The 27,620-nt window shown below is 37.2% G+C and overlaps 2 protein-coding genes across 2 annotated transcripts in view; one reads left to right on the top strand and one right to left on the bottom strand.

The window, feature by feature from the left end:
• Positions 1 to 392: 392 nt before the first annotated feature.
• On the bottom strand, positions 393 to 7,588 carry sirt5 (sirtuin 5). The gene is made up of 9 exons (XM_038291570.1): positions 7,459 to 7,588; positions 5,981 to 6,092; positions 5,753 to 5,886; positions 3,499 to 3,724; positions 3,244 to 3,331; positions 2,211 to 2,264; positions 1,994 to 2,117; positions 853 to 968; positions 393 to 745 (listed from the first exon to the last, which is right to left on the bottom strand). The coding sequence occupies exons 2-9, from the start codon at positions 6,078 to 6,080 to the stop codon at positions 673 to 675; spliced, it is 915 nt and encodes a 304-aa protein (XP_038147498.1). The 5' UTR covers positions 6,081 to 6,092; positions 7,459 to 7,588; the 3' UTR covers positions 393 to 672.
• Positions 7,589 to 12,593: 5,005 nt separating this feature from the next.
• LOC119787693 (phosphatase and actin regulator 1-like) overlaps positions 12,594 to 27,620 on the top strand; it is a 44,392-nt gene continuing 29,365 nt past the window's right edge. Inside the window, exon 1 of the mRNA XM_038291703.1 lies at positions 12,594 to 12,821. Coding sequence (XP_038147631.1) covers positions 12,710 to 12,821 — 112 coding nt within the window. The 5' untranslated portion in view covers positions 12,594 to 12,709. The remainder of the gene's footprint in view (positions 12,822 to 27,620) is intronic.

The following is a 27,620-nucleotide window of genomic DNA, read 5'->3' on the forward strand; positions in this document are numbered from 1 at the left end:
TCTTATTTAAATACTCAAATTAAGGGTAAATACACTTAATTTAAGAATTATTTACTAATTTCTTATCGTTTTTGCAGTGCAGATATACAGACCTACATATGCATGTATGTGTGATCACACACATCTACATATATATACTATAATATGAGTGTGGAGGGTCAGTTGAGGTCAAGCAGGAAATTATCAGGGGAGATATAATCTTTAGGAATCAAACCATTGTGTTTAATAGAGATCTCCTATGGCTGCGTGCTTAAGCTAAGGATGTAGATTTTTTCTGCAGCTCATTTGCACACAAACACAGGCAAACATAAAGAAGCTTAGCCATTTTTTTTTATTAATTATGGCTTATTTAATACCTCAAAAAAGAAAAACACACATCACAGTGGAACAAAGGTCCCAGCTAGCAGTCACACCACCTCTAAAAGGCAGCAGCAGCTAAACACTGCCACCTGCTGTTACACATGTAAGAAATATTGCTGTGCATTCAAGTTTTTGATTTCCAGACATTTAAATATACATAATTTTCACAAGTCAAAGCTACAAAACAATATTTAAAACCATGCTCATCAGTGAAGTTCACTGTTGAATGTGCATAAGTCTCCCTTGTATCCTCCTCCAGCTCCTCCCTATTACCATCTTGTGTCACAGCATTTTGGCATTACAGTTCAGTATTCAGTTTGGCTCACTTTCGTGGCGTGCCAGGGCAGGGGGTAAGGTGGTTCCACAGGGGCCATGAAAGTGGAACCTGCAACCGGAGGGAAACATTACCAAAATGTAGCTTTCATTGTTATTTATAATCATTGAAATAAAGCAGGTTATTTTTGTAAAAGTGATGATTAAATGCATACATACTTGAAGCGCTCAGTGGCTGGAGTGTTCTCCATGTTAAATTCAGCCACAGGGACACCTCTGGCTGCCACCTGAGGAGCAAACATGGCTGCTGGATACACGACTGAAGAGGTGCCAACCTGCAGGAACAGTGAAGTTTGCAGAAAACTTGAAATAAACCTCCCAATTTCTTTACAAAACCTAAAAACAGAGCCCCCTACATTTTTACAATTTTTCCAAATAATTTTTCCCCCATACAGAAATGTGGGCCGTTTCTATCCACATGAATTATAATGATTAGCTATACATGAACAATTATTGAGCTGATTGTAGCAGTTTAGAGCTGTTTGAATACAAACAACTTGAAACGAAAAAAAGCCAGATTAAGTATTTTCTCTTCCTTTTCTTATTACAAAGTATAAATGTTTATTTTTAGGATATATGAAGGTAAAGCAAGCAGTGACAGCATTTCATACATCGGAATTCTTTTGTGGGCCAGAAAAGTTTGAATTTGTGGTGCAGGTTTCATAAACTTCATTATGAAAGCTGCATACTCTTGTACATGATTCCCCAGGTATGGATGTAACATAGAGAAAGATCCCTAATTTAAATGGTGAGGAGAGTATTATGTTATGTCTTTTTCTGCTTCTGTCTCCTTGAACCCCAGTTGGCCTCGGCAGATGGCCGCTCACACGGAGCCTGCTTCTGCTGGAGGTTTCTTCCGGTTAAAAGGGAGTTTTTCCTCTCCACTGTCGCTACGAGCACGTTTAATGTGAGGGATTGCCTTCGAGTAAATGAGTCGATGCAAGCTGGTTTTCTTTAGATAGAAAACTTTGAATCAATTTGACTCTGGTTCAATTGTAAAGTGCCTTGAGATGACGTGTTGTGAATTGGCGCTTTAAACATAAACTGAATTTATTATTAATTATTAATAAATCACTGAATTACTTAACTTTGGAGGGTTTTTTAATCATTCTTATCATCTTGGCTTCCATCTGATGTGAGCACAGTTTTATATTAATCAGTTGTTTGTTTGTTTTTTATCTGGGATATTCAGCAAAATGATAAACAAACATGTGAATCATCTTAAATGTAATTTATTGCAAGTTTGTTTTAAACTGTGTTTATAAACAAATATGTATAGGAAAGCATCCCAAACACCTACTACGAGACACAGGTCACAGCCGTCCAAGGCTTTCTCTGCATGAGAGAGGATGTCTGCATCCAGGGTCTCTCCAAACCAAACCACAGCTGGTCTCAGGAGGCCATTACAGCCTCTCTGTTCACATCTGAAACAATCATGCATTGTGCATATAAAAAGAAAAATCAGTGTCGAGAAAAAACAAACACTAACAGGTTGAAATTATGTGAGAGTGACATACCGAGGAAGCTGCTCAACAGGAATCTGGGCGTCTTGAGTATCCGGGTCAGGAGCTCTAAGGAGACAAAGAGCTGCTGCTCAGAGATTAGACTATAACACAGTGTAATCAATATCTCTCAAAGCAGACATAAAAAAGACAAGGCTCTTAAAGCAAAACCTTATCTTGACTTTTGATAGTCCTAAAATGTATATTTTAGGACTATCAAATAGGTAAGCAACTCTTACCTAAATAAAAGAAGTTTACACATCTGAACTCTTAACTCTTTTCTGCAGGCAGTCAAATTACCGAAGATTAGTTAGTTCTGGTATTAATGGTTGCATCAAGGGCTGAAACAATTCATTGGATTAATTGTGATGAATCATTTATTGAAATAATCGCCATCTACTTTAGTAATTAATTAATCGTTAATTGGAGTATAGAGATTTTAAAACATACCTTTAGCTGACAGAGCAACCCACTTAGATATGTTTATACATTTTGCATTTAAGATAAAAAAAAATGTTTTCATCTGTCAATATGCTTTGCCCAGAACTCCTCAAGTGGCAAAGGTTTAGTTTTTCCTGGTTTAATTTTGTAAAAATATTCTTTAAGGAATCTTTGTCTATCCGATTATTAATCGATAAATCAAACAAATAATAGACAGATTAATCGATTTACACAATAATTGTTAGTTGCAGCCCTAGTAACGTCATTATATTCTGTCAATTATTATCTAATTGACAGAATATAATGAACTCTTTATTATTCTGCAGTTGAGTCGAAATTTTAACAATGGGAATTTAGTTTTCAATCATACATCTATTTTGAAGGTCAGATAAAACACTTTATGGCTTTCAGAGGGACATTTGTTCTGAGTCAAATCTCTCCTTTCCACTGTGTCATCAGGTGTTATTTAGCTCTGTGACATTCAGCTGAAAGAGACAGCCTTGTTTTTCTGTGGCATTTCAAGCGGCTGCGATCGATATCTCTTAAAACACATTTCACACCTTCTGGGAAAACGGTCGACACCAAACAAGATCAGATGAGCACTTACCCTCTGCCCTCTAAAGCGGCACAAATAGGGCTCTTGTAATTGGCCTGCTCGTGGCCACACATCATGCAGCGGGTTTTAAACAAGCTACCTGCATTTATACAGAGCAACAGAGACAGATTAATACCAAGAAGATAACCATCAAAACATTTGGGCTTCAGGTCATCTATTTAAAGCTTTTCATTCAGTTTGGTCTAAACAAAGCAAATCTTTGCTGGGTATACATGAGCTACATAAGAGGTTAGAAAGAGCTCTCACCATGGATTTCCAACAGGTTTTTTGATCCAGCACGGCGATGTAACTCATCAATGTTCTGTGTGATGATGGTAACTTTTCGGCCCTGCTTGCCAAGACGTTGCTCGCATTCTGCGATGGCCAGATGGGCTGGGTTTGGGTCCTTGGTTAGCATGACCTCCCGACGGTAGTGGTAGAACTCCCAAACACGGGAGGGATTGTGAGCAAAGGCCGTTGGAGTGGCAAGTTCCTGATAAAAGCCAAAAAGACAGAGCAATAACTCTTCTTAATGTAGTTTCAGATAAAACATATCCTTGAGCTAAATGAAACCCAACCAAACCGCTGAAGAAAACAGCAACAGTTTTCAAAAGGCATGCATCTTAGAATAATCTGATAACTGAACATACATACAGCAAAAAAAGTAATTTATTAAGATTAACTATTTAAGCCCACTAGTGTTTACAGATGGAAAACAATGGCAAAAGCCAACTAGCTTTCTCCCGTCTGCAGCTAATCCAAAACTCAGCGGCTCCTCTTTTAACAGGGACCAGAAAACATCAACACCCCGATTCTTGCATCTCTGCATCTCTGCTCCCTGTTCGTTTAGGAATTTATTTTAAGATTTGTTTGTTTATGTTTAGAGCTTTTAATGGGGTGGCTCCTAAATACATTACCGCCCTCCTCCAGATTTACTTTCCAGCACGTGCTCTGGGGTCTAAGGGCCATCTTCAGCTAATAGCGCCTAAAAAGAGACTTAAAAACCAGAAGGGAAAGGGCCTTTTCTGTAGTTGGCCCCAGACTTTAGAACACTTTGCCGCTCCTTAAACGAACAGCACTTCACAGTTGAGTGTTTTAAGTCTCGTCTTAAGACCTACTTTTACTCTTTGGCTTTTAACACCATATAATTGTGTGGTCCTCTGTGTTCATTTTATTTGTTTATTTGATCTCTTACTGCTTAGTTTGTGTGTTGGGTTTTTTTGTTTGTTTTTATGTACGTATGTTAAGTGCTAATCACCACTAAGTGTAAGATGAACAGATACAACAGAGGGGAGAGAGACAACTGCAGATACATAGCAACAGATATGGAAATTTGTTTAATGTCATCCTTTTAATTTCCTACAGTAATATTATCTGACCATCACCAGTTAGGTATTTTTAAATGAATGTTTCCATATAAAAAACAAACAAAAAAAAACTATTCAAACTGGTTAAAATAATTCTACAGGGTTCCTACAGCATAAGGCAATTTAAATTCAAGACTTTTTAATGCCAATTGAAATAAAAATTTAGGACCAAATTCACAAGAAACACAAGAAAAACCTGCTTGCGACCACTTTACCCAAAGGTTTATTTTAACATAAACCATTGCACCAATGTTTAAAATTTTGAAAACCTTTCAATGCAGAAGGAAAGCTAAAAACAAACAAATGACGGATATATTTCAAAAATTATTTAACTGAATTCACAAACTTTGTTTTGGCAGGGAACAAAAAAAATCGGTTTTAAAGCCACAACATAACCAGTGCTAAGCTTTTTTTGCAGCTATTTTTCTTTGTATCGTTTTCTTAGTATGTTTGATTTGGTCATAAGTGGAGGCGTTGCAGAGACAAGGGTGGAACAAAACTGAGAAATACGGGCTGTTTCTCTGTAACTCCATTTTGACCATTTGTGTTTCGTGATTTGCATGCGTCTCCACTACCTTAATTCCCATTGTTCCGAGCTTGAATTAATTCTTGCACAAAATACACTGTGCCTCATGTATGTCCCCTGGTACTGGTTTTAGCCATGGAGAAAACTCTTGGCTGGATAGACAATTTTGGTTACATTTACATTTGCTCATATTTTCCAGACAAAAAGTAAATGGCGCATCTCCCAAATGTCCCGGCTGCAACAACGCTTTTATTGGTTCCGCTATTGGGACGAAACCAATAATGGCTAGCCATTATTTTTTTTTGTTATTAAAAAAAATAATAATTGTCAATTTTAACGTTTTATTTAGATTACAAAAACAAATTGTAATAAAAATAATCCTATTTATGATGTTTTAAATATTAAGACCTACGAAAGACTGATTTAAGACATTTTAATACCAATTAAGGCCTTAGTTTTATTTTGAAGAATTCAATGCCTTTTAAGACTTTTTAAGGACCCGCAGGAACCCTGTTCTAGATGTTGTTTTTTTTAACTGTTTTGAAGGCTTATCAAGACAGTAACATTTTTAGGATGTCTTATTTTGTTAGTTCTTGTCTGCCCTAAACCAATACCAGCAGGAGCCCACCTGTGCTTGCCATTTTCTCCAGTAGCCTCCTGCTCCTCTGAAAGTTGGGACTCCACTCTCGGCACTCACTCCTGCTCCTGTGATGATGGCGATGTTGTTGGATTTGGAGAAAATCTCCCTGAACGCCGCCAGGTCTAAAGATTAACATAAAAGGATGGTTAAATTCTAAATATAGAGATGTAGACACATAATTAAAAAATGTTTTACAAAGTATTCAACCAGGTTTACCTGAGCTGGGTCTCGCCATGGCCTGTATTCCCCACGCCTTTCTCAGCTGGGCATAAAGGTGAGTGTTTTTGGCTCCACAGGTGAAACGGTGTATAATCATCAGGTTCTAGAACTAGTGGGGAAGAAAAACATTACAATACCCGCTGTCTAGATATGACATATAATTCATGTTATCTGTGTCTGAGGCGGTTAGATGTTCTTGTACTGATTCCCCAGGTTTTTACCATCCATAGGACCCCACTCTTTATTCCTAAAGGTACATTTCTCTAGAGAAGGGGTAGGGCAATGAGAAATTAATGAATGACTAACTTTCTTTCAGGTAAAACCATTAAAAATAAAAAATAAAAGCAAATTCAACAATCAAACATTATGATAATCAGATATATAATTATTATATATATAATTTCATGTTTATGTTTGAAAAGGGGATAAAGTGACACTTGCACTCAAAGTATCACATGCAATGTTTGAACTGCCAAATGAAAATATTTTCTGAGATAGCATATTTTGAAAAACCTTAAAATCAATGTAATGTCTATATGAATATATGAAGTTTTTACATAAGAATTAAATGTTAATCCGATACTAAAGATACAGGATATTTTTCAGTTTGAATAATTTTTATTATAACAGTAATTCAATTGTGTCATTCATGCATTACTATATTTGCTTTCAGACTAACCTTGTTATTATTTCTTGTATGTTTGGGAACAATATATTTATCTAATTCTTCTTTTAGGAAAAGCTTTTTTTTTAACTATATTTCACAAATTTGAAAATCAATCTGCTGAATTTGTTTTTGTATTATTCCTTATTATTATTATTATTATTATTAAGTAATAGACATCAGAAGGGACATGAACCGTATAAAAGAGATTAGGATTACACAGTAAATTGGAAAACAGTTTGTGTCCTTCTATATTCAAAAGCTGTTCCAGCTAAAAGGCCTGCCCACAGTTTATTAGCTGAAAGTTGAGCTGCGTTCAAAAGCAACTCGGAATTTGGAATGTTAATTTTCAAGCTAGAATAGATCCATGTGAGGAAACAATTCATAAATAGAATGTCATGGTAGTAAAGGTTTTAACCTGAACCACGGTGTTGTATAGAGGTCAAGGGTATTAAAGTAAAAGAACATTTTTATTATTTAGAAGTTACAGTAGACAGCCTACTTATTAATGAATCAGTGTGAGATATATTCGATTAATGCAAGTTCGGCATTATCGATGATTTGTTATTAAGCACCTCCAAGGAGCGTTTTTGTCTGACACAGAAGAAAAAGGTATAAAAATGTCCCGATTCCGACTCCGTCGTTTTCAGTTTCAAGCAACACTAAATGCAGCATAGATGTGTGCTAGCTAACCTAACAACCTTGGAGTTGATAAACAAACACACCCAGTGACCAAAAGCGGGCAAGTTCCAGATTTTTGGGAATAAATTGGTATTTTATCTGTCGTGGGTGTTTAAAGCTCCTAACCCACCTGTCAAACCAAACCCAGGACAACCAGTTGACTCGTATCAAGCTGGGTGTCAGTCTTCTTCTTCGTTATTTTTATTTCGGATTCTTCTTCTCCTTTTGGTTTAAATATCGCCATCAACTGGTAGGAAAGTGGACCACACGAGAAAAAAAAACAAAAAAAATTTTAATGACTATTTTGAAGATTAAAACCTTAACTTTTTGGTGCATACCGCCACCAGAGTATGTAGCATGGGCCATATCAATGTGATGATTACATTATATCTATAATTTCCTTTCCTTTCTTTCTCACATTGTTTTTATTATCCTCCCTTTTCTCGTGTCACAAACTCTGCATCAAACTACGGAAGACGATTAGGGCCACTGAAAAAAAATAAGTTAACTAATTTTTTTAATATATAATATTTATCTCAGAATTCTGACGTTTTCCTCATTTATTTATTTAATTATTTATTTATTTTGAGGGGCCTAATCCTCTTGAGTATCAAACGAACCATATCAAGGCTTTTTGTTTTGTTTTGTTTTGTTTTTGCACCATGTTTTTTTCTCCCTACATCTGATCATAGCTGCACAGCTACACCTTAAGAAATGGAAATGTCATGTAAAATGTACAAAACTAAATTTAGCTTTATACTCTGTGTGTATACGAAATTACAATAAATGTCTAAGTCTAAATTCTCCACCCCGTCCTAGGAATTGATCACCTGGAAGAAAATGAGCCTGTCATGTTACAAATCAAAAGACCAGCAGAGGGCGCTGTTACATTATCCCTCCACCTGTGTGTCCATGGTCATCCAACAGTGAAGCAAAATTGCCCAATTTTTATCTACTTCTCCATAAAAACATTATGAAGTGCCGTTCGTTGGTTACTAACATAAACAAATACTTTTTGAACGTACTTACTGTACAGAGCAGTACACAGAAAAATTGTTAAACTGATGCAGATTTCTATGACAGAAAGTGTCTTTTAGTGTAACATAATGTTTATAAAACGCAATTCCCTTTCTGGTGTAATTTGCAACAATAACTAGTAACCCTTAAGCACTTTTAATATATTTTTGAAGAACATTTTTTGCTATTTTTTAAGTATTTGAGTTCATGTATGAGTTTCAATGTAAACCAATTCAAACTGAGGAGGAAAGTGCTGCTATCAACAAAGTTAATTAACTGTTAAAATACGCTGATTTGTTTTTTGTCTTTGTTTTTTTTAAGAACTTGTAAACAAAAACCTGTAGAACAGTTTTAAGTAGACATAACCCATTCTGGCTTTCACTTCAAACCTTTGGCTGTGAACTGTTTCAAGCCTCCAACAAATGTATCAAAAGCAATTAAGGTAAATCCTAGACTAATTGATACCTCACAAGTATCATTTGTTTAAAATTTAAAATGTTTTGAATAAAACACAGAACCTTGTGTTACACCACAGTTAAAACAAATAAAAAAAGTCAACTTTACATATTTGAAAATAGTGATATCTCTTAAAACATTATATCTAAAAGTATGAGACCTCATTAATCTAACACCCCTTTTATCAGCACAGCATGATCAATAGTGTCAAAGACTCAGTTTCATTTTAGTATACAGTACAGGAGCAAATTTGTTATTACTCACTTTATTGTTAATAATTTAAAAAAAAAGAAGCTGTATTGCTGTCACGGTTATACCTTTTTGTTTATAAAATGTGGTAATAAAATTCGTATTTGATTTACATTTTTTAATTATTTGCTGTCCAGCAATTTTAAGCATTATGCAGACTTACTTTCTGAAATTTTCTGGATACAACACATCGGATTTTATCAACAACAAAAATCTATGCATATATATATATATATATATATATATATATATATATATATATATATATATATATATATATATATATATATATATATATATATATGCATATATATATATATATATATATATATATATATATATATATATATATATATATATATATATATATATATATATATATATATATACCGTATACTATATGTATATATATATATATATATACTATATGTATATATATATATATATACTATATGTATATAGTATTCTCATTCAAGTTTCATAGCATTAGGAGTACTGTGCTTTTGGTGTATTTTATAGTAACGGTTTTCTTTTCCAACCCTTACATCACTGGACTTCATCATAGCAATGTTTACCATAACAAAATGTCAACTGAAGCAAACTTGAAAAGGTTACAGTTCTAACAGGACTCACTGGGAGCCTGGTGGATGGCGTTTTCCTCACTATTAAGACCCAGTGAGTAGAGGATTAAAATTAACACGTTGTTTTTATTTCTTATTTCTAATATATACCCAAAGGTGTAGTTGATATAAAGAGGTATTAGCTTGATAAGTACTGCATACGTTAAATCTATTCTGGAACACTTGTCAACAAATATTCACGGATGTGTTAAGTACTTAGAGAATATGGTGTATTGGTGAATGAGCAGAATGGCTGTTGATATACAGGAGACTATTTATTGCATTCATAGTTTAACCACAATAATAAGATCACAGCTAATTGAAAAGGAAAATAGCTGTGCTTGTTTTTGAGAAAGCTTTCAATTCAATTCCTAGAGACCTTCTTCACTGTTAGCCCTTTTTTAAAATCTTCCTGATATATAGTCTTGGCGCCTGGATGGTTCTTTTGCATCTGTGGCCCTGATGCTCACTCGGACTCCACCTCCTTTTGTCTTGGGCATATAGTCTGTGGATATGGATTTGGGTCCAATCCAACATGCATGGTGGGTAGCTTTTAGTTTTACTATCAGTGGTGAGAATCTCCTCCTTTGGCAAGCATATGCTGCAACCCAGTAGGGTATCTGATTACTGGCAAGGCATAGCTGCTAATTTTCCAGACCTTGTCCTTGCAATTTAGCTGACTTCTCAGAACTTGCCTTACTTGTTGCAGGTATTTGTCTGTTGCTGCTTTCATAGTGGCCTCCTTTGGTTCCTATTTGACTGTGGTATTCCAAGGTACTTATAGCTCTTTTTACACATACTATTCTCCCACTGGGAGCGTGATCCCCTCTCTGTGGATTATTTTTCCTCTCTTTGGCCACCTCCATCCACATTTCCTCAGCCTAAATGAGATTACAATGTCCCTTTTGTAAATCCTGATGGTGTGGATCATGGAGTCAATGTCTCGCTCACTCTTACCATACAGCTCTATGTCATCCATGTACAGGAAGTGGTTGATAGTGGCCCTATTTCTGAGTAAGACTGTTTTGCTAACCAGTAATTGGTGTATGGCTCCTCTTGTGCCATTACCAGTAGTTCTCTGTGTTTCTGCCATTCTTGATCTATTTGCCAATGTATCATTGCTCCCATGATGCCAGGTTATTGGCTGGTTATAGACAGGTCATTAGCTGATAGTATGTTAAGATTCTCTCCTTTTGGGGGCCTTTCTTTAACAAAAATGTTTGGGCCTTTGATCATCCGTTCAGTGTGGGTCAATTTTAAATATATGAATCTTCTGCTACGTGCATAAAAATAAAGTGGTCTGCAGAACCACTGCTTTATTGCCAATAATAATAACAAAAAAATAAATAAAAATGTATGTATATATATATATATATATATATATATATATATATATATATATATATATATATATATATATATATATATATAGACCTGTTTTAAAGACATTGCATCAAAGCTGGATCAGCCTGTAGTGTGTTTTTCCACTTTAATGTTGTGTGTTGTGTTGTGTCCAAATCCAGGCCACCATTACATTTCCATTAAGGATTTTTGTGTTGTCAACAGATTGAAATTTGCACAAAACACAGTCGTTGTGGTTTTCCCCTTCTGGACTTTGAGTTTTTGGTTTTGAATTTGCCAAGTAATTCGTTTTTGTTGATCTTTGGTTTCTTTTCCATTTTGTGTTATATTCAAAGTTATAGAGGACAATCTTCTATTTCTGGTCAGATCATCAAAATAAGTGGTCCTCCTAATTATCAATAACTATGGTGATATGTTTACGGAAGGCTTTTCTATGCCCTCGCCCCATTAGCTATATTTTTCTGCGTATGCGCACTTTCAGGCATACATCTGTGATGAGCTATGACTTTAGACAGTCATAGAAGCTCACCTTTCTCACAAAGTGTATGAGAAGAAATGAAAGGCCTCAGAAGAGGCAGATATATCCCAGAATGCTTTGCATGGATAGCTCTCCTTGCAAAGCATTATGGAGTTTTCTGTCACACCTGCCCGCTGTCATAACAAAGATGGCGGAGGGACCACACAATGGAGGAGGAGTTATGTGACCAATGGAGCAAAAAGCAGTGACCAACTTTCCGAATGGTCAGTTAACTGACTTTGCTATAAAGTCCACTATATAGTCCCATGTGGACACAGTACACTTGCATTAGCTATGAGAACATCACTTTTTTTTTTTTTACTGGAGAGAGTGGTTCTTTTAAAAAACCCACTCTCTGTTGCCCCTTTGTGTCTGTCTTCTTTCTTCTAGCTCCCTTTTAGTCTCTTCCATCCACACCTGCTCCATATCAGCTGATCACCTCAGGCTTTATTCTGTCTCCCATATATACTCTCCCTGTGCAGTTCTTAAGTGCTGGTTCCTTGTTGTTACTTAGCTCCCCATGTGTGTATTCTCCTGACTTCTAATGGTTTTTTTTTTTTTATTCTTGTATTTTGTTTCTTTGACTACATTAAACCTACAAGAACTCATCTCTGCATTTGGGTCCTCAACCCTCACGTCGACAGTATTCAATGGCAGTATTTCATTCACTCAGATATAGGATGTGTTATTTGAGTGTAATCAATATTATATTTACAGTAAATTTAGGACAAATACAATCTGCTCAATTTTGTCAACAGTGTTGGAAATCTTGAGATATTTAATGTTCTTTAATTAGTTAACTTATCTATTTCTATTTTTGTTTTTCCTTTGTAAGTCTCTGGAGATGTAAAGATTGTTTTGGCATAATGTTGCATCTTAAACATATGTTTCAGGTTAATTCCCTTCACTCTCACAGGCCAATTACTGTGATGTGTTTGGGATGCGTCGCTGTTTTTTTGGACCCTGAGCTGGAAAACAGAGAGAAAAACTCCCCCTCAACCCTCACATTTATTCTTCTTCACTTCTATTCCTTTTTCCGCCCCCTCCCACAGCGTGTCTCCGGTTGGGCGCTCTGCTGGCTGCTGCGGCACCGGCTCTCTCCCTCTCTCCTTCCCTCAGTCCCGCCGGTCGCCTGTGGACGCTGCTCGGCTTGGCCGAACATGGCGGCGGCTCCGGAGGAGGAGGTAGACCGCAGACCGATTCGGAGGGTCCGGTCCAAGAGTGACACGCCTTACATCAACGAGGCGCGGATCTCACTGCACCTGGAGACAGGTAGACAGCCTCCATATCCATGCATTTATAGCTGTTGGTGGTTTCATCAGCTTGGTGTTTGGGTTCCTATTGGGGGAGCGGATTGCTTTATTGGTTTGTGGCGGATCCCACGGACGCAGCGTGACTTTGGGCTTTTATTGTGCAGAATTGGCTGTGCAGCAGCACACAGAAGCTCACGCGCCGGGCTGGCTGTCATTCTGATAGTAGCCTACATCTTCGACATGTGATGTGCCCAATTGTTTGTGGAGGACGACAGATTGTTTCTTCTGGCTGCAAGATCTCCGCCTTGATTGTTGGGCGTAATGTTGTTGAACTTGGCTTCCACGGGTTGCTAATTTTGCCGAATGCTCCCTTTATTTATGCAGAATTTCGTTTATCCTCTGTGTTGTTGTTCCTTTGTTACCATGGTCACTTTTCGGTGCGCCTATTTTCTTCTGCGTCTCCATACTGGTTTCTGCTCATCTCCTTCCTCATGTGAAAACACGCATGGCTGAGGCAGGCGGCAGTATGTCACCACAGCAGTGAGCGGAGCTGTCCACTGCCCAACAGTGCTGAAAATGCCACAACTTGAGCCATCGACCGCTGTATCTAGGGCACTGATGATCATCCACAATACCATTGTTATTTATTTCCACCTTTATCATCGTATCTTCGGTTCAAAACCTCTTTTTCCTTCTAAAACTGGCTACTGATGAGACACTACTCAATTCCATTGCATTTCAAACCCATTAAATACATTCCAGTTCATACTAAACTCTAAACATGCCCCTGGCTTTTTAATTAAATATGCGCTTCCTCTATGATAGTCTATTGGATCATTTACCATTATATGGTAAATGACCCAACAGATAGCTACCGTAAAATAATCCCAATAAAATTAAGAAATAATCACTTATTTGTTTTGTTTTATTTCCCCTCTTAAATTAGATCTTCATGACTCATGATGTTCAAACATACCTACTCATAATCTCTTTCTGGTGCATGACCACCTCTCTCCATTTTCATGCCCTGTTAAAAGCGTCACCTCCTCTCAGGCAAATTAGCCAAGCCTCTACAGTTTAAATAAGGCTGTATTTCTTTCCTAGGAGACCTCAGTCAGGCGTTCGATTGGCCTAAATATGTCCTGAAGTAGCAGGAGAAGCCTGCTGTATTGGCTGTGAGGCATGTTGCAGCTGCATGAAGAAATACTTGTCTTGAGCCTTGCCCAATGGATTATTCCCTTTCTTTCGTTCCCAAATATTCTTTTAGTGTAATTATATTTATGTTCTTTTATTACTCGAGCCAACAACACACCCACTGTCATGATTTACAGTTATGTTTTTTGGCTGCTTTTGTGCAAATATCAGCCCACTCCACTGGTTGATGTGTGTCAGCCCTCACATGTGACAAATTTTCATCAAGTATGTCTGTCTTTGTTTGTACACTCCTCTGGTGCGTGGGAGGATGGGTGTTTCTGTGAGTAATTCAGTGTAGTAAACAACAGTTTATTCCCAGATGGCTTGTTGTTGTTGTCCTCTTAAGTTCAACCCTCTTCTGCTTCATTAAGCTTTTTGTTAATAAGATATATGTATAAAATTGTAGAGATTAGTTGTTGTTTTTTTTATTCCATCCTTACCTTTATAGATATAATGTGCAGCAGTTCAATTTAAGTTTTACTCATGGGCATCTTTAAGCATTGTACCTTGAAAAAAGATTCCCACCTATTGGCTCTTAAAATCAGATTGTTTTATATTACCTACTGGACATTTGTGTAATGTCGTAATTTAAAGTTGTTTGTATTTGTCAAGTGATTAGAAGATGAAACAGAATTTATATTTTTCTGTTTTATTAAACTGGAAATTTTGGCATACATATGTATTAAGCCACTAAAGCTTTTCTACTCCTAAATGAAATACACCACAAATAATTTTAAAAGTTATCTAGCTAGTACACAGGGTTCACCAGTTTGATAGAGAAAAAAACTCTGGAATTCACTCCATCTTACTTTTCACAATATTGATACTTTAAATCTGTTTAAATCAAGGATAAAAACTCCTCTGCTCAAGACTGCATACCTCCACTGATTGCCTTTCTCTCTTTAATACTTTTACCTGGCTGTGCAGTATCGTCCGATACCAATACCATCTGTTTGAAATTGACGTGTCTGTATATATGAAGAACTGCGTGCTACTTGGATGTAAAATAATTGCCATCATGGCTTTGTCAAGAAAAAGACTAATACAAAGTGAATCCAGTAGAACTTTTTATTGCCTACCTGGAATGAGTGACAATAGTTGAATAAAGTTTTGGCTCTCAAAATGGTGTCGGTGCCCTATTTGTCAGTACTCGCCGATACAGATACCACCATTTTAGTGCGGTATCGGCGCCCTGGCCAATACTGGTATCGGTGTCGGTAAAACACTACTTTTTAATATTGTGTTATTGAATATGTCTGTTGTACAGTGCCCTAGGGTGTTTAAAATACAATGTATTATAATTAACATAAAGGAAGAAAGTACTGTGTAATCCATCATCTAAAATATAAAGTGTGTTGAAGAACTAAAAGTCTTAATGAGAAATGTGAATGCACTTAAAGTGACAGGCTGTCCAAGAGGAGCACAAATCACAGAAGCAGCATAGAGGAAGATGGTAACAGTGGGGTAATGAGTGAACCAGCTAATATGTACCTTTTTGGGTCAGATGAGATCAGAAGTACATTTTTCTACTTAGAAAAGATAACTTCAAGTGGAAAGTGACATTAAACATAACAATGAGCACATTATATAAAAATTGCTGATGGCAATGCCGATGCTAAGTGAATGCTTTAGATAAACATTGCAGGAAGAGCTGATCAAAGGTGATGGCAAGAGTCCAGCGGGTAAATATAGATAAATCGTGGAAGAAAACCTTTTAGAGGTTACAGAATACCTCAGCCAGGGGCAGAGTTTCAAGTTTTACCTACAGAAGGACCTAAAATATTTTGGCATTGTGGATTGGTTTAGATCAGGCCTACCAAGCCCTGAAATTGTCTGATTTTCGTACAACAAAAGTATAATTTTTAAGTAACTGTAATAAGTAAGTAATGTAAACTAGATTTTAATAACTTACATATTATTCTTTCAATAGGTTATTATTTATTACGTAGTTACTAGAGAATAGGGATGAGAACTTAGCACTGATGAGAAAGTAATTTACTCATTTGATTTTTTATATATTGTGATTTATTTCCTCCAAAATATCATAAACTATAGATGCTGGTTTGGTGTCTAATACAAGTGATCTTCATTTTATTTACCAAAGTTTTGATATGGATCTTGTCATCTAAGCATTATGCTCCTTGCCTTCTATATTCCTTTATCATTTAAAAAAAGAAACTTTCCTTATGAATCATTATCTAATTTGATTTGTCCAATTTTAGTCAGATTCTAATAAAACAATAACATTGAATTTATTTTTTTCTGAAGCATTGTGTATGTCTATGATAAGGTTTTCTGTTACTGAGTAATACAAAACTGGAATATATGTTCATTTACCTAGCTCTGTTCTATAAATAATCAGGGACACAAATTACATACACAGAAAAATAGATATAAAATCAGTCATATTACTTTCCATACTTCTTAGTTATTTTTTCAGGTTTTGTGGAAATTTATCTTCTTATTACTAGATCTTAAGATTTTACTTTTCCTGCTGGCTTTTAGTGAGTTTTAAGGACTCTCTGTTACCTCTCATCATATTGATGTGCATAATTGTATTGATCAAGGCTTTTATCTGAACGCTCGCACAGATTAAAATTAAGGCACATTTGCCACAGACCAAATTAGTTTTATCCAACTGTTCTAGGTAATCAAAAGTAAGTTAATCCTTTGTGAAACTCCGGTTAATCAACCTATAAACTATGTTTCAGATCATGAGTATCTAATACTCAAAAATATAGTTTTAGGAAATCAGTTCACTTAAATTACATGAGTAAATCCAGATTTTACGTAGACCCCATGGGAATTCAGCTCATCTCAGTTGGGGCTAAAAAAAAAAAGATGCTGGCATTGTCCTGCTCACATTGAAACACAAAGAATACTAATACCGTTCTGAATGAGGAGCTGAGACTGAGGGTCTTTAAATAAGAGAGGAGGTAGAGCGAGACAAGCTTTGAGGATGAGAAAGGAATGAAAAAAGAGAGAAACCAAGCTGGCTGTCATCCACTGAATACCGTGAGAACAGGCTTGTATCTTTTATTATCAGCTGTCTATAAATATCAGACAGTCAAGCAGAAATACAGTGCACACCTAAGCAAAAGAAGAAAAAAAATGCAAGCAAAAAGTCAAAGAGGTTTGAAATTGAAGCAATATATTTTAGGAAAAGGAAAAATCTCTCCTCTCTTCTGTTCATTCAGCTCACACAAGTCAGCCTTTGTGCTGAATGAGAAATCCTGAGCTAAGGAAGGCAAATGAGTCAGAGCTGAGTTCTCACTGAAGACAGTAGGAATTATGTCTCCCAAGTGGATGATGTCAGAGTGCAGGAACAAATATGAGGTGTGTTATAACAGAAATTACCCTGGAGTAGTATACAGTCAGTGCTGCCATACACAATGATAGGACACATTTTTTTATCTAGACAGAGCCCTTTCATTCGAGTCTATCGGGCCATCTAAAACGTAATAATACTGCTAATAAGGATTGATAGTCAGTCAAATAAGGTATTGATCATGCATTGTTAAAAAGGATTACTGCTTCAATCTCACCATAAAATTATAGAAATAGTTTTTTCCAAACATTTGTTTTCATTTTTGTTTTGTCTTCTAATAACCTCATGAATCAGTCAGAGCTACATTAGTATTTATCTAAGAACATCAGTGGTTTGCTCTGATTTGTCCTGTATTTTACAGTTCTTTGTAAATAATGTATGCTTAGACTCATTATTTCTATGAGAGGCTACACATTTTTTATAAATCACACATAAACAATTAATGGGCTCAACTGTTCAACTTGGCTTCAGTAAGTGTCATTTTAAGCCCCATGAAATGTATTCAAGTAGCTTTGCATTAGTTATAAGTTCCATATGATCCACTACATCTGAATTTAATAGAAACCTTGGTGTACTGTAGGGAAAATAAGTATTTTATCATTTGGTGGTTTTACATGGTTATTTTTTCATTTAAATAAATAGATATTATTTATTTTATAGTAGTTTCATTTCATTCTGTAAAGACAGAAAATGAGTCAATATAAAAGAAAAAAAGTATGGCAGGAAATAGTTTAAATAGTGCTTACTAAAACACATATTTTATCTCTAAAAATACTTGATGTATACATGCTTGTAGGAAATCAAAACATTAAGAATGTTCCTGTAGTGGGTCACACATCTAAGAGGATTAAAAGAGGGTTATTTCCTGCATAACGTCTATGTCTACTAGTTAGAAAACATACTAATATGAGTAAAGCTGATGTGTTGACCAGGTGCACATTACTTTGTGTCTAAAATAAGCCGCAGGTCAGGTGCATATTTTTGTGTGTGTGTCACCAATAATCAGAACAAAAACACTGGAAGGAGTCTAGTGGACATTTAATGCAAAAGAAGTAAAAATTCTCATGGGTGTCTTAAAGTCCAAACACTAACGTGGTGTCCTAGACAGGTTCTTTCTGCCTAATTTTTTTTTCTTTTATAGGCTCAGTTATGTAGGATTCAATTAATATGGACCTTTGGTTTGTAATTAGGCTTATTTTGGTAGAGCGGATGTTGTAAAGGTATTGGTGCTAGTAAATAAAAGCTGCTTTGAGTTTCTTTTCCCTGTTAGCCTGACAGAGCTGCTTCTTGAGCTAGTGTCTGTCATACAGGAGAAGGAGAGGAAGATGACTAGGTCAGCTTCCAATGTTTTATGATTGATATTTAATCGTTGAACTTGAAATTTAGTTCCTATTAGTTTTGCATTTTTAAATGTTTCTAAAAGAATTTAAGCACTTTAAGATGCTTACTTCTTAGTTCAATTCAATTAAATTTATTTACATATCGGCAATTCACAACACATGTATTCTCAAGGCATGTTACTGAGACAATTCAACCAGATTATACAGTCAGTCTTAGTATTCTTTAATTGAGCTTGTAGCTAGCAAACAAGAGGACTCCCATTTAATAACTTTTGGTGACAATTTGGTAATCAAAATGTAGTAAGCATATGAGAAAACACATTAACGTTAACATTATATTGTGTTTAAATCCTTAGTGAAATAAAGCTTATATAAACAACAGCTCAGACATGTTAACATAGTTAACCATGCGGTCTGTTAGTTAAGCTTTACTCAACAGTAAACATGAAATGATCAAAAATCATTAAAAATACATATCTGGAGAGTCTGTCCCTAACTGTGCCAGACCTGCAATCCTCTACTGATCTCCATGTGAAAGGCTCAGTTCTCTCAAGCATTTATCAGCATATCAGCAGGCCACATGCATCAGGAGTTCTTTTGTTCCACATGCCACACATTAGGAGAACGGCTTCCTTGTTCTTAAGGCTCCCACCTCCAATCAGCCTCTGAAAGTTCTGAAAACTCTGAGCGAAATTATGCAAATTGTCTGTATTGCAGAAAATTGGTCTTAAGTAAGCCTTTAGACCTGACTTAGCTTTAGGTCCTTGGCATGGGCTTTCCATGTGGACGTCTCTCCGGTGCAAACTTGTCTCAGAATAGTCCAAAAAGAGGAAGAAATCACGTGGTGTTGTATGTTCTGTCCCCAAACACTACATGGGCCAAAGGCACAACTCTGTAGTGTCTTGTGATACTGTCTTGGGGGGAACTGTTATAGATTAAGTCATTTTTCCATTTTAAAATCAAATTTCTTTTGAAGTAGAGAACAACAATCCTTCAGTTTGGTATATAGACAATTTCCTGATTCAGATATTTTATTAAACACCTGAACTGAACATTTGTTTTTGTTGTTTCTTTCTATTTTATAGCTTAACGAGAGAAGGGGGTTTTAGGCTCACCTGCAAGGCTCAACTAATAGCTTTTTTGGAATCTGCTGGACCTGCATTGGATGCTGCAAAGCCTTTTCCTAGAGGGCAGCAAGGAAAACAGCCCATGGTGGGGATGTGAGGGGTCATTGGTGATGTTATGGGCTCGGGACACCCAGCGCTGGGGTGAAATGTCTTTTATAGAGAGAAGAGGAGTCCCGATGATCTTCACTGCAGTTCTCACTACTCTCCTCACCTTCCTCTAGTCTGCGGTGCAGACACCATACAGTGGGACAACTGGTCAGAATGCTGGTCAGAACGCTCTCTATTGTGCTACTGTAGAAGGTCGTGAGGATGTGTAGGGGCAGGTGGGCTCTTCTCATCCTCTGCAGGAAGTAGATGCATTTTGTGCCCTTTTGACCAGTGAGGTGGTGTTTACTTTCCAGGTGAGGTTGTCTGTGATGTGCACCCCCAGGAATTTGGTGGTGCTGACCACCTCTACAGCTGAGCTGTGGATGAGTAGTGGAGCGCTGTTGGCTAAATTGGCTTCCCAAATTAACATATGAGACTTTTATGCAATTTTTTATCAGAATTTTTCATTTAAATCTATTTAAACAGGTTTCATATTTATTACTTGATGTGATCGGCTGGGTTTCCAGAGAGCTTTTAACCAGTCCGTCTGGATCATTTGATAGAACTGACTCTGTGCCATAAAATTACACAATTGGTTCTATACAAACAAACTGGACTCCGCCAAGGTTGCCCTTTGTCACAGATTCTATTCATAACTTTTATGGACAGAATTTCTAGGCACAGTCAAGGTGTTGAGGGGATCCGTGTTGGTGGCCATTGGGTTTGTGTCTCTGTTTTTCACAAATGATTATGTGGCGTTCTGAATGGCATATTTTGTTGAGAGCTGTATCTGGCCGCTGCCCAAGGCCACTTTCATAATAAAGATTATTATGAGATTATCAATAAAAACAAAGAATTCAGACTTGTGGTGGCGGGCTTTGTGTGTACATCAACAACAGCTGTGATAAAAATGCTACTGTAGATCGGTCACCAGCTTCTGCTCTCTCGACATTGAGTTCCTAACTGTTAACTGCAGACCCTTCTGTCTGCCCAGAGAGTTTAGAGTCGTTAGTATTACTGCTGTTTATGTGCCTCCAGCGCTAATACAAAAGAGGCCATGAAGATTCTATATCAGGCATTCTCTGAGCTTCGATGTGCACACACAGAGGCAATCTCATCATTGCTGGGGATTTTAACCAGGCTAACTAGAAGACTGTGCTCCCTCATTTCTACCAACATGTGAACTTTGCAACTCGGGGTGTTAACAATTTAGACCTGGCTTACTCTAACATCAAAGATGCATTCAGAGCAGCCCCCACCTCGGGTCATCAGATCACCTTTCTGTCATGCTAAAGCCGGGTATACACTGTGCGATTTTTTCAATTGTTGCACGCAGCTACAGCTTACACTGTACACACTATACGACTCACACGCAGGGTTTCGTGATATAGTGTGAGTTCACAGCTCACAGTGTACGTTCTCACACTGTGCAGCACGACGCTCTGATGCCAACTACCTGCTCACACTGTACGTCTAAAAACCACGTCGGATTCAGCTCTGCTGATTTCCTGTGAGATGGAGCTACTCGGTTTCGTCTATTCGGAAACTAAAGCAGTAGAAGATGAATATGAAGACATTCAACATAACATACCTGGGCGGCTGTACAAGGAGTGTACAGATCAGCTGACTGGTGTCCTCACAGACATTTTCAACTCCTCACTGGACCAATCCATAGTGCCAGCATGCTTCAAGTTTGCCACCATAATTCCACAACTCTGGGCTGTTATCTCTGCACCAGTCCACCAGCTTCTCCACGTTCTCTCTGTAGTCCTGTTCGTTGTGGTATCTGATGAGGCCAACCACCGCGGTGTCATTTGAAAACTTCACAATGTGATTAGTGGTGACAGACTGGTGACCTGTCCAGGGTGTACCCCGCCTCTTGCCCATTGACAGCTTGAAATAGGCACCAGAACCTCTCAGGACCCTAGTTGGGATAAGCGGTATGGAAAAAGAAAGGATGGATGAGGCCAAAACTTACCTTGAAGGTTTAGATTAAGCCAAGAACTCTTATTGAAATTAAGCTTATTTATAATTCCCATAAAGTCATTACTGCTTAGAGCAGTGGGACTATCTGTCAGTGAGCATAGTGTCTCTGATTTTTCTCTCCTTAAAACATTCCCTGACAACCTTCAGACTGCATGTCTTAACTTGTTTCTTCTATCACTCACCTGTCAGTGAGGATTAAGCCTGCAAAGTAGAGCAAAGGAGGTGGATGTGTGTAGAGTTAAAGCAGAAGGTGTCTAAAGACCTATTTTTTTTTTAGATGAACTTGTTAAATAAATGCGGTTCACTTCTAAACCTCTTCTAAAGCCCTTTATAGACTGCTGTCACACAACAGTGATATGGACTGCTGTTTAATTTAGAAGACTGTGGACTTGAAGTAGTGCTGCCCAATGATCAACTGTGCAAAACTCCTCTTGCACACTCACTGTTGAGGATATGTACTGTGCTAGCTTGCTGCAGCCATGATAAAGAAAAAAATGGATGGATGGATGGATGGATGGATGGATGGATGGATGGATGGATGGATGGATGGATGGACCGACTGATCGACCGACCAACGGATTGACCAAACGACAAACGGAAACTACTTCCTTTATCAGGATAAGTGGAGCACTTTTTTCCTCTTCATCATTACAATTAATATTAATAATTATTTGATTTCAGTCTCTATATTTAAAGTTGACTTCAGATTGCATGTGTTATAGTTCTTAATAATAATTGGAAAAAGCTGAGTAAATATAAAACATAGAAAATCTTACTGGCCAGTAAAGGGCTGACTTGCTCCTGTTAAGCTTTGTACTGGTGTTCAGGGATAGCTCTATGCTTTCCTTTAAAGTACCTAAATCAGTGCTGACCATTCCCCTATATAATCAATATACAGTATAATCAATAACACACCATTATATTTAAAGGTCAATTTAAGCATAAATGAATTAACATAAGCTGTAAATTGTGTGGTCTGGATGGTAAGATTATTTGATATGCATAATATAACCACATTCTTAAAAAGGGGTTACAGTCCCACTCCTCAAGATTTAGATTGGAAGTCAAAATTATTATATTTTAATGGATTAGACCACTGGTGTCCTCAGTATACTGCAGGCCACTGTTACCTTTGCATTTCTTGCAAAGGTAATACATCAAGAAATCCATGCATTCTTCTTTTAGAGATTTTACTGATCGCTTAGAAATTCCCAGGTTATAATGAGTATTTAAAGCCCTTAAGGAAGATTAGGGTATTCTCTTAAGGGTCTGCTTCTTTATATTGAAGCCACCCATTCAGATGTCTGAGCGGACCAATGCCTTTTAATGAAAAAATTATAATTTGTACCATAATAGCTAACTTAGTTTTAGGCATATTTTAACCATTTCATTTCTGCAAGTATTGCTTTTACATAATGCCTGGTTAAATTCCCAGTCATCCGGGTCATTTCAACCACAAAACAGGCTTAAATTGCCTTGCAATTTAAGGCTGTTCTGTGTTCACTTTTACATAGGTGTTAAACTGATTTTTTCTTTCTTTCTGTATTGGTTGCCTGCTGTGTTGAACTCTTCCTGCTCTTCAGACACTCTGTAAGTTTCTTTTCCATCTCACCATCCCCTGTAGCAGATAGATGCACAGCCCCACTAAGCTAATGTAAGAAAAACAGTCATCCAATATGTTTTTTGTCTGTATTCATGAAGGCCAACAATCACACCAAAAACGAAAAGGAGGAAGAAAGGGATGACTCACATCTCTGTATGTGCCAAGCCTCCACACATTTACAGGGATTTTCACACATAAACAGGCAAACACACACACATGCCTTCCTAGAGGCCTTGCCGAACTGTCAGTTTGCATTAATTGAGTGCAGAGAGGAAAAGGGGGCACTTTAAGGCTGTTGTTTTGTGAATGGCAGAAAACAAGAAGATAAAGAAAATGTAAAACTAAAGGTACAAACTGAACTTTGGGTTACTTTTAAACTTGCAGACCTTTTTTGCTTTTCTCCATGATATTTCACTCTAATTTAAAACTGTTCTCATTGTATGGTGCCTAAATAGTTGTTAAAAAAGTTGGCAGAGACCAAATCAGATGCAAGAAGATTTTAAAATAGCACTTTTACTGCTTCGTCATTAACCCTGAACACAATTACAGAAATTTGATTATCATCAAGCTATCCAATCCGACAACCCTTTTCAAGTCTGTTTATACGATGCTAATTAACTTTAAATTACATGTAAGGTACATTACAACAGACCTTCCATAGCCAGCATAATGGTAATCGGTATGACAGTGAAATGTCGGCAATATTATCTACCACAGGAATTTACTGCGGTGTTCATCACCATTGTTTATATCATGTCAGATAAAGCGCCTGGAGGGGTTTGGACAATATCACTTTGGACACTACCATTCACAGTGCATATAGAGCTGTTCCTGTACACCACAGACTTTGCCAACCAAGACAGCAGTCACTGCGTGTCCCTGGGATGGGCCACACAGTGAGAGGCGAGGTGGACCTGTAGGAATATACCTCCTCAGTTTTGTCACCACCACCAAGACAGTGTACCGGTTTTACAACTAGAAACCCAGGTTGAATGCTGACGTGAGAGCTCTACTGAACACTAACAATGTTGTTTTAAAACAGGTAAGGCATCAGGCACTTTGAGAAGTGAGAAAAAGACTGACTGCAAGCAGTGTGAGAGCCAAAGCCATATATGCCCTGAAGATTCAGGGTCACTTCACCACCGATGGCCTGCAACGCATGTGGAAGGGCATCAAATGTATCACGGGCTACAACATAAGATATGCAAAATGCCCAGGGGACAATATGCCCTTAACAGATTATTTGCCTACTTTGAGGATCTCTACATCCTAATGAGCACCAGACTTATATCGACTTCCAAGGACACACCCGTCTATGTGGGGGTTGATTCCCTGGAGGATGCTCCAGGGAATCAACCCCCATAAGGCCCTGACCACATTCCATGGAGGCTACTAAGGAATTTTGCACACTAGCTCTCTGAGGTGTTGGCGGACATCTTTAACACTTAGGAGAGGTGTTCCAGGTACATCCCACTGGGAGGAGGCCTAGAGGAAGACCCAGGAATGCTGGAGGGACTATGTCTCTCGGCGGGCCTGGGAGCGACTATGAAATCTTTCTATAGCGTTCCTTGACAGTGTCATTGATAAGTGCTACTTGGTCCCAAAGTAATTTCCCATTGGGAACCTACTAGCACCAAGTTGCTAACTGGTTAGCAAGATGCTTACGAGACACCGGCTACAACCAAACTTGCTTCCGCCACAACAATCCCGCCCCCTTGATAATCGACCAATCACATTTACTTTATTTACTCATGTAAAGTCGGGCACCACTCAGGAAAACTCAGAACTGCAAACGTTGCAACAGCCGCCTCCCTACGACTTTAAATAGGACACAACTCAATTTTCTATTGCATTTTGCACTATATTTATTTTGCACTGCGCTGAACCTGTCCATTTTAATGCCTGTTGTACCATTACTTTTAAACTGGTTTCCTTTTCTCTTACACTGTTTACATTCTTGACCACTGCTGCACTTTATATTGGTAATGTTTATTTTACAGTTGTAAGTTGTATACAACAAAGTTTCGTTTCAGTTCATTATTAAATGTGTCCTTCAATATGCACGTGCCAATACTCTGTTGCCACCTTGGTCTTTTATCCCTTTAAAACATGACAAGAACAGTGTTGCAAATACCAATACTTTGGCTTCTTTTCTTTTATGGAGGTGTGATAATGCTGTTTCCTGTAGCAGAATGGCTCAGTATGGATTAAAGACATTTATTACTAGAGTTAAAATGATTTTTATGCATCTCAAACTCATAACAAAGAAACACCTTTCTGGTGATTGTCTTCTTACGATGTTGGCTATTCTGCAGTGTCTAATTTATGGGGAATATATTGTATAAAGATGGAATGCTAAGCAATTATTTTGAAGAATATCTAAAAAATCACATAGGGATTAATCTCTCATTACAGGCTACACCCCAAAACATGTTGATATCCAATATCTACATCAATTATTTCTTTCCCCATTGAAATTACCCTTTTCTCTTTATTTTTTCTTTTCATTTGTGTTGAATGTAGTGCTGTGTACAAGCTGTCATTTGTAAAAATCTTCGCATCAAACCACAGTACATGTTACTTTGAAAGCAATAAACCTTTTTTTCTTAGGTAATTTGGGGTATCAGAGGAATTTGTGATATCTGACCTAAGGTGCAGCAAATAATTGCTCTGTGGTCTAAAATCAATAGCAACATTGTGTGACTGAAAAAAACCTCTATATGAATAAAACACATATTTTTGCTATGGCCAGATTCCACAGTAATCATGTCATGGTTTATGGCCTGTTGGTGACCTATTGAAAAAATTGAGGAAGTTGGAGCAGTACTATTTTTGGTAAACACAGGACTGTTTTACCAGCAGGCTGTCAATGTTTGCTCTAATTGTAGCATTCAAAAAAAAATAAATAAAACATCATGGGTTGACAGAAATGAAATTGGATTATAGCCTCAACAAGAAGAATACCACATAATTGTGAATATCAGTTCATAGTTATGTTGACCTACAGGGGAAAAGTTATACATATCTAAGGATCTTGGATATTGATATTTTTGCTGTTTATTTAAATATTTTTTTCAACCTCAATTTGTTTTAAGATATTATTCTACCAGCGTCACGCATAGGCTATCACCGAGAGACAGGGTACACTCTGGAAAGGTCGCCATTTTTTTGCAGGGCGGTTTTAGATCCAGAAAGTAATAAATATGACCTATTATTGCTTCACTACACAAGGAGTAAAGTTATGATGTTTAGTCAACAAGTGCAGAGCAGTTCCCCTGCTGTGCCAAACATAACTTTTTAAGCCTCACCATCAGTTTCGATCTAGGTGTTTCCAGAAAACTAGGCGAGGGAGGGAGTATGCACAGAATGCACCAAGTTCTGCACAAGGCAGAATTTCAAGGGCCCTGTAACCACTGACAGCAGTTGTTTTGCATGTATTTCTTTACAAAAGTCTTGCGTTATTTTTTGTTCACCCCCTGGGGGAACCTTGAGACTGATTAGACAAAGATGATCCATAACCTTGAGTCCCCTCTTCTTCTTTTTTTTTTTGTTTCCAACCAGACAGGATTACATAACCTTTATGCATGATGAGTCTACATTAAAGATAAAGATACTGTATACATAATTTTTAAAGCCTTTGAAAAAGTTCTACGCAGTTAGGCAGGTTGTCTGTCTTTTAGGCTGAATAAGCATTTATGCAGTTGCTAAGACCCACTGACTGATTAATTCAACAGATCAGTTTGTCATAACAAGCTGCCATGGCTTTTACACACTTTGCATTTTTTTTTCATTATTGAACTCAAAGCTGCATGTTGGACTTAAATGGATTGCCAAAAAATATAACACTAATATGTCTTTTGATGCTTAACTTGAAAGCTAACCCAGACTTGACATACGTGCCACGATCGGCCACACTGAGGCTATGACTCGATCTGAGTACCTTACATTTTTTATTTCCTGTCTTTTGTCCCTAGCTCCTAACCCTTATCTTTTATGGGGTCAACAGCAAGAACATTATCCAGGGTAGAAAGTAGTCATCCCTATAGATGTAATTCTAAACACATTAATGACACTGCACAAACTAGGACCACAGCATTCTGGAAAATAACTGCAAAAGTTGCACAACTATAGGCTGAGCCTCTTCATTATACAA

Source organism: Cyprinodon tularosa, unplaced genomic scaffold (genome assembly GCF_016077235.1).
Source record: "Cyprinodon tularosa strain WSP-4 unplaced genomic scaffold, ASM1607723v1 ctg30, whole genome shotgun sequence".
NCBI lineage: Eukaryota > Metazoa > Chordata > Actinopteri > Cyprinodontiformes > Cyprinodontidae > Cyprinodon > Cyprinodon tularosa.

Bases quoted from the DNA above. Each gene is read 5' to 3' on its own strand.
- sirt5 (XM_038291570.1), bottom strand. From the start codon at position 6,080: ATGATTATACACCGTTTCACCTGTGGAGCCAAAAACACTCACCTTTAT. The intron at 2,118-2,210 runs GTATGTCACTCT...TGATTGTTTCAG, and splicing joins CCTGTTGAGCAGCTTCCTCG to ATGTGAACAGAGAGGCTGTA. The intron at 746-852 runs GTATGTATGCAT...CTCCGGTTGCAG, and splicing joins CCAGCCACTGAGCGCTTCAA to GTTCCACTTTCATGGCCCCT.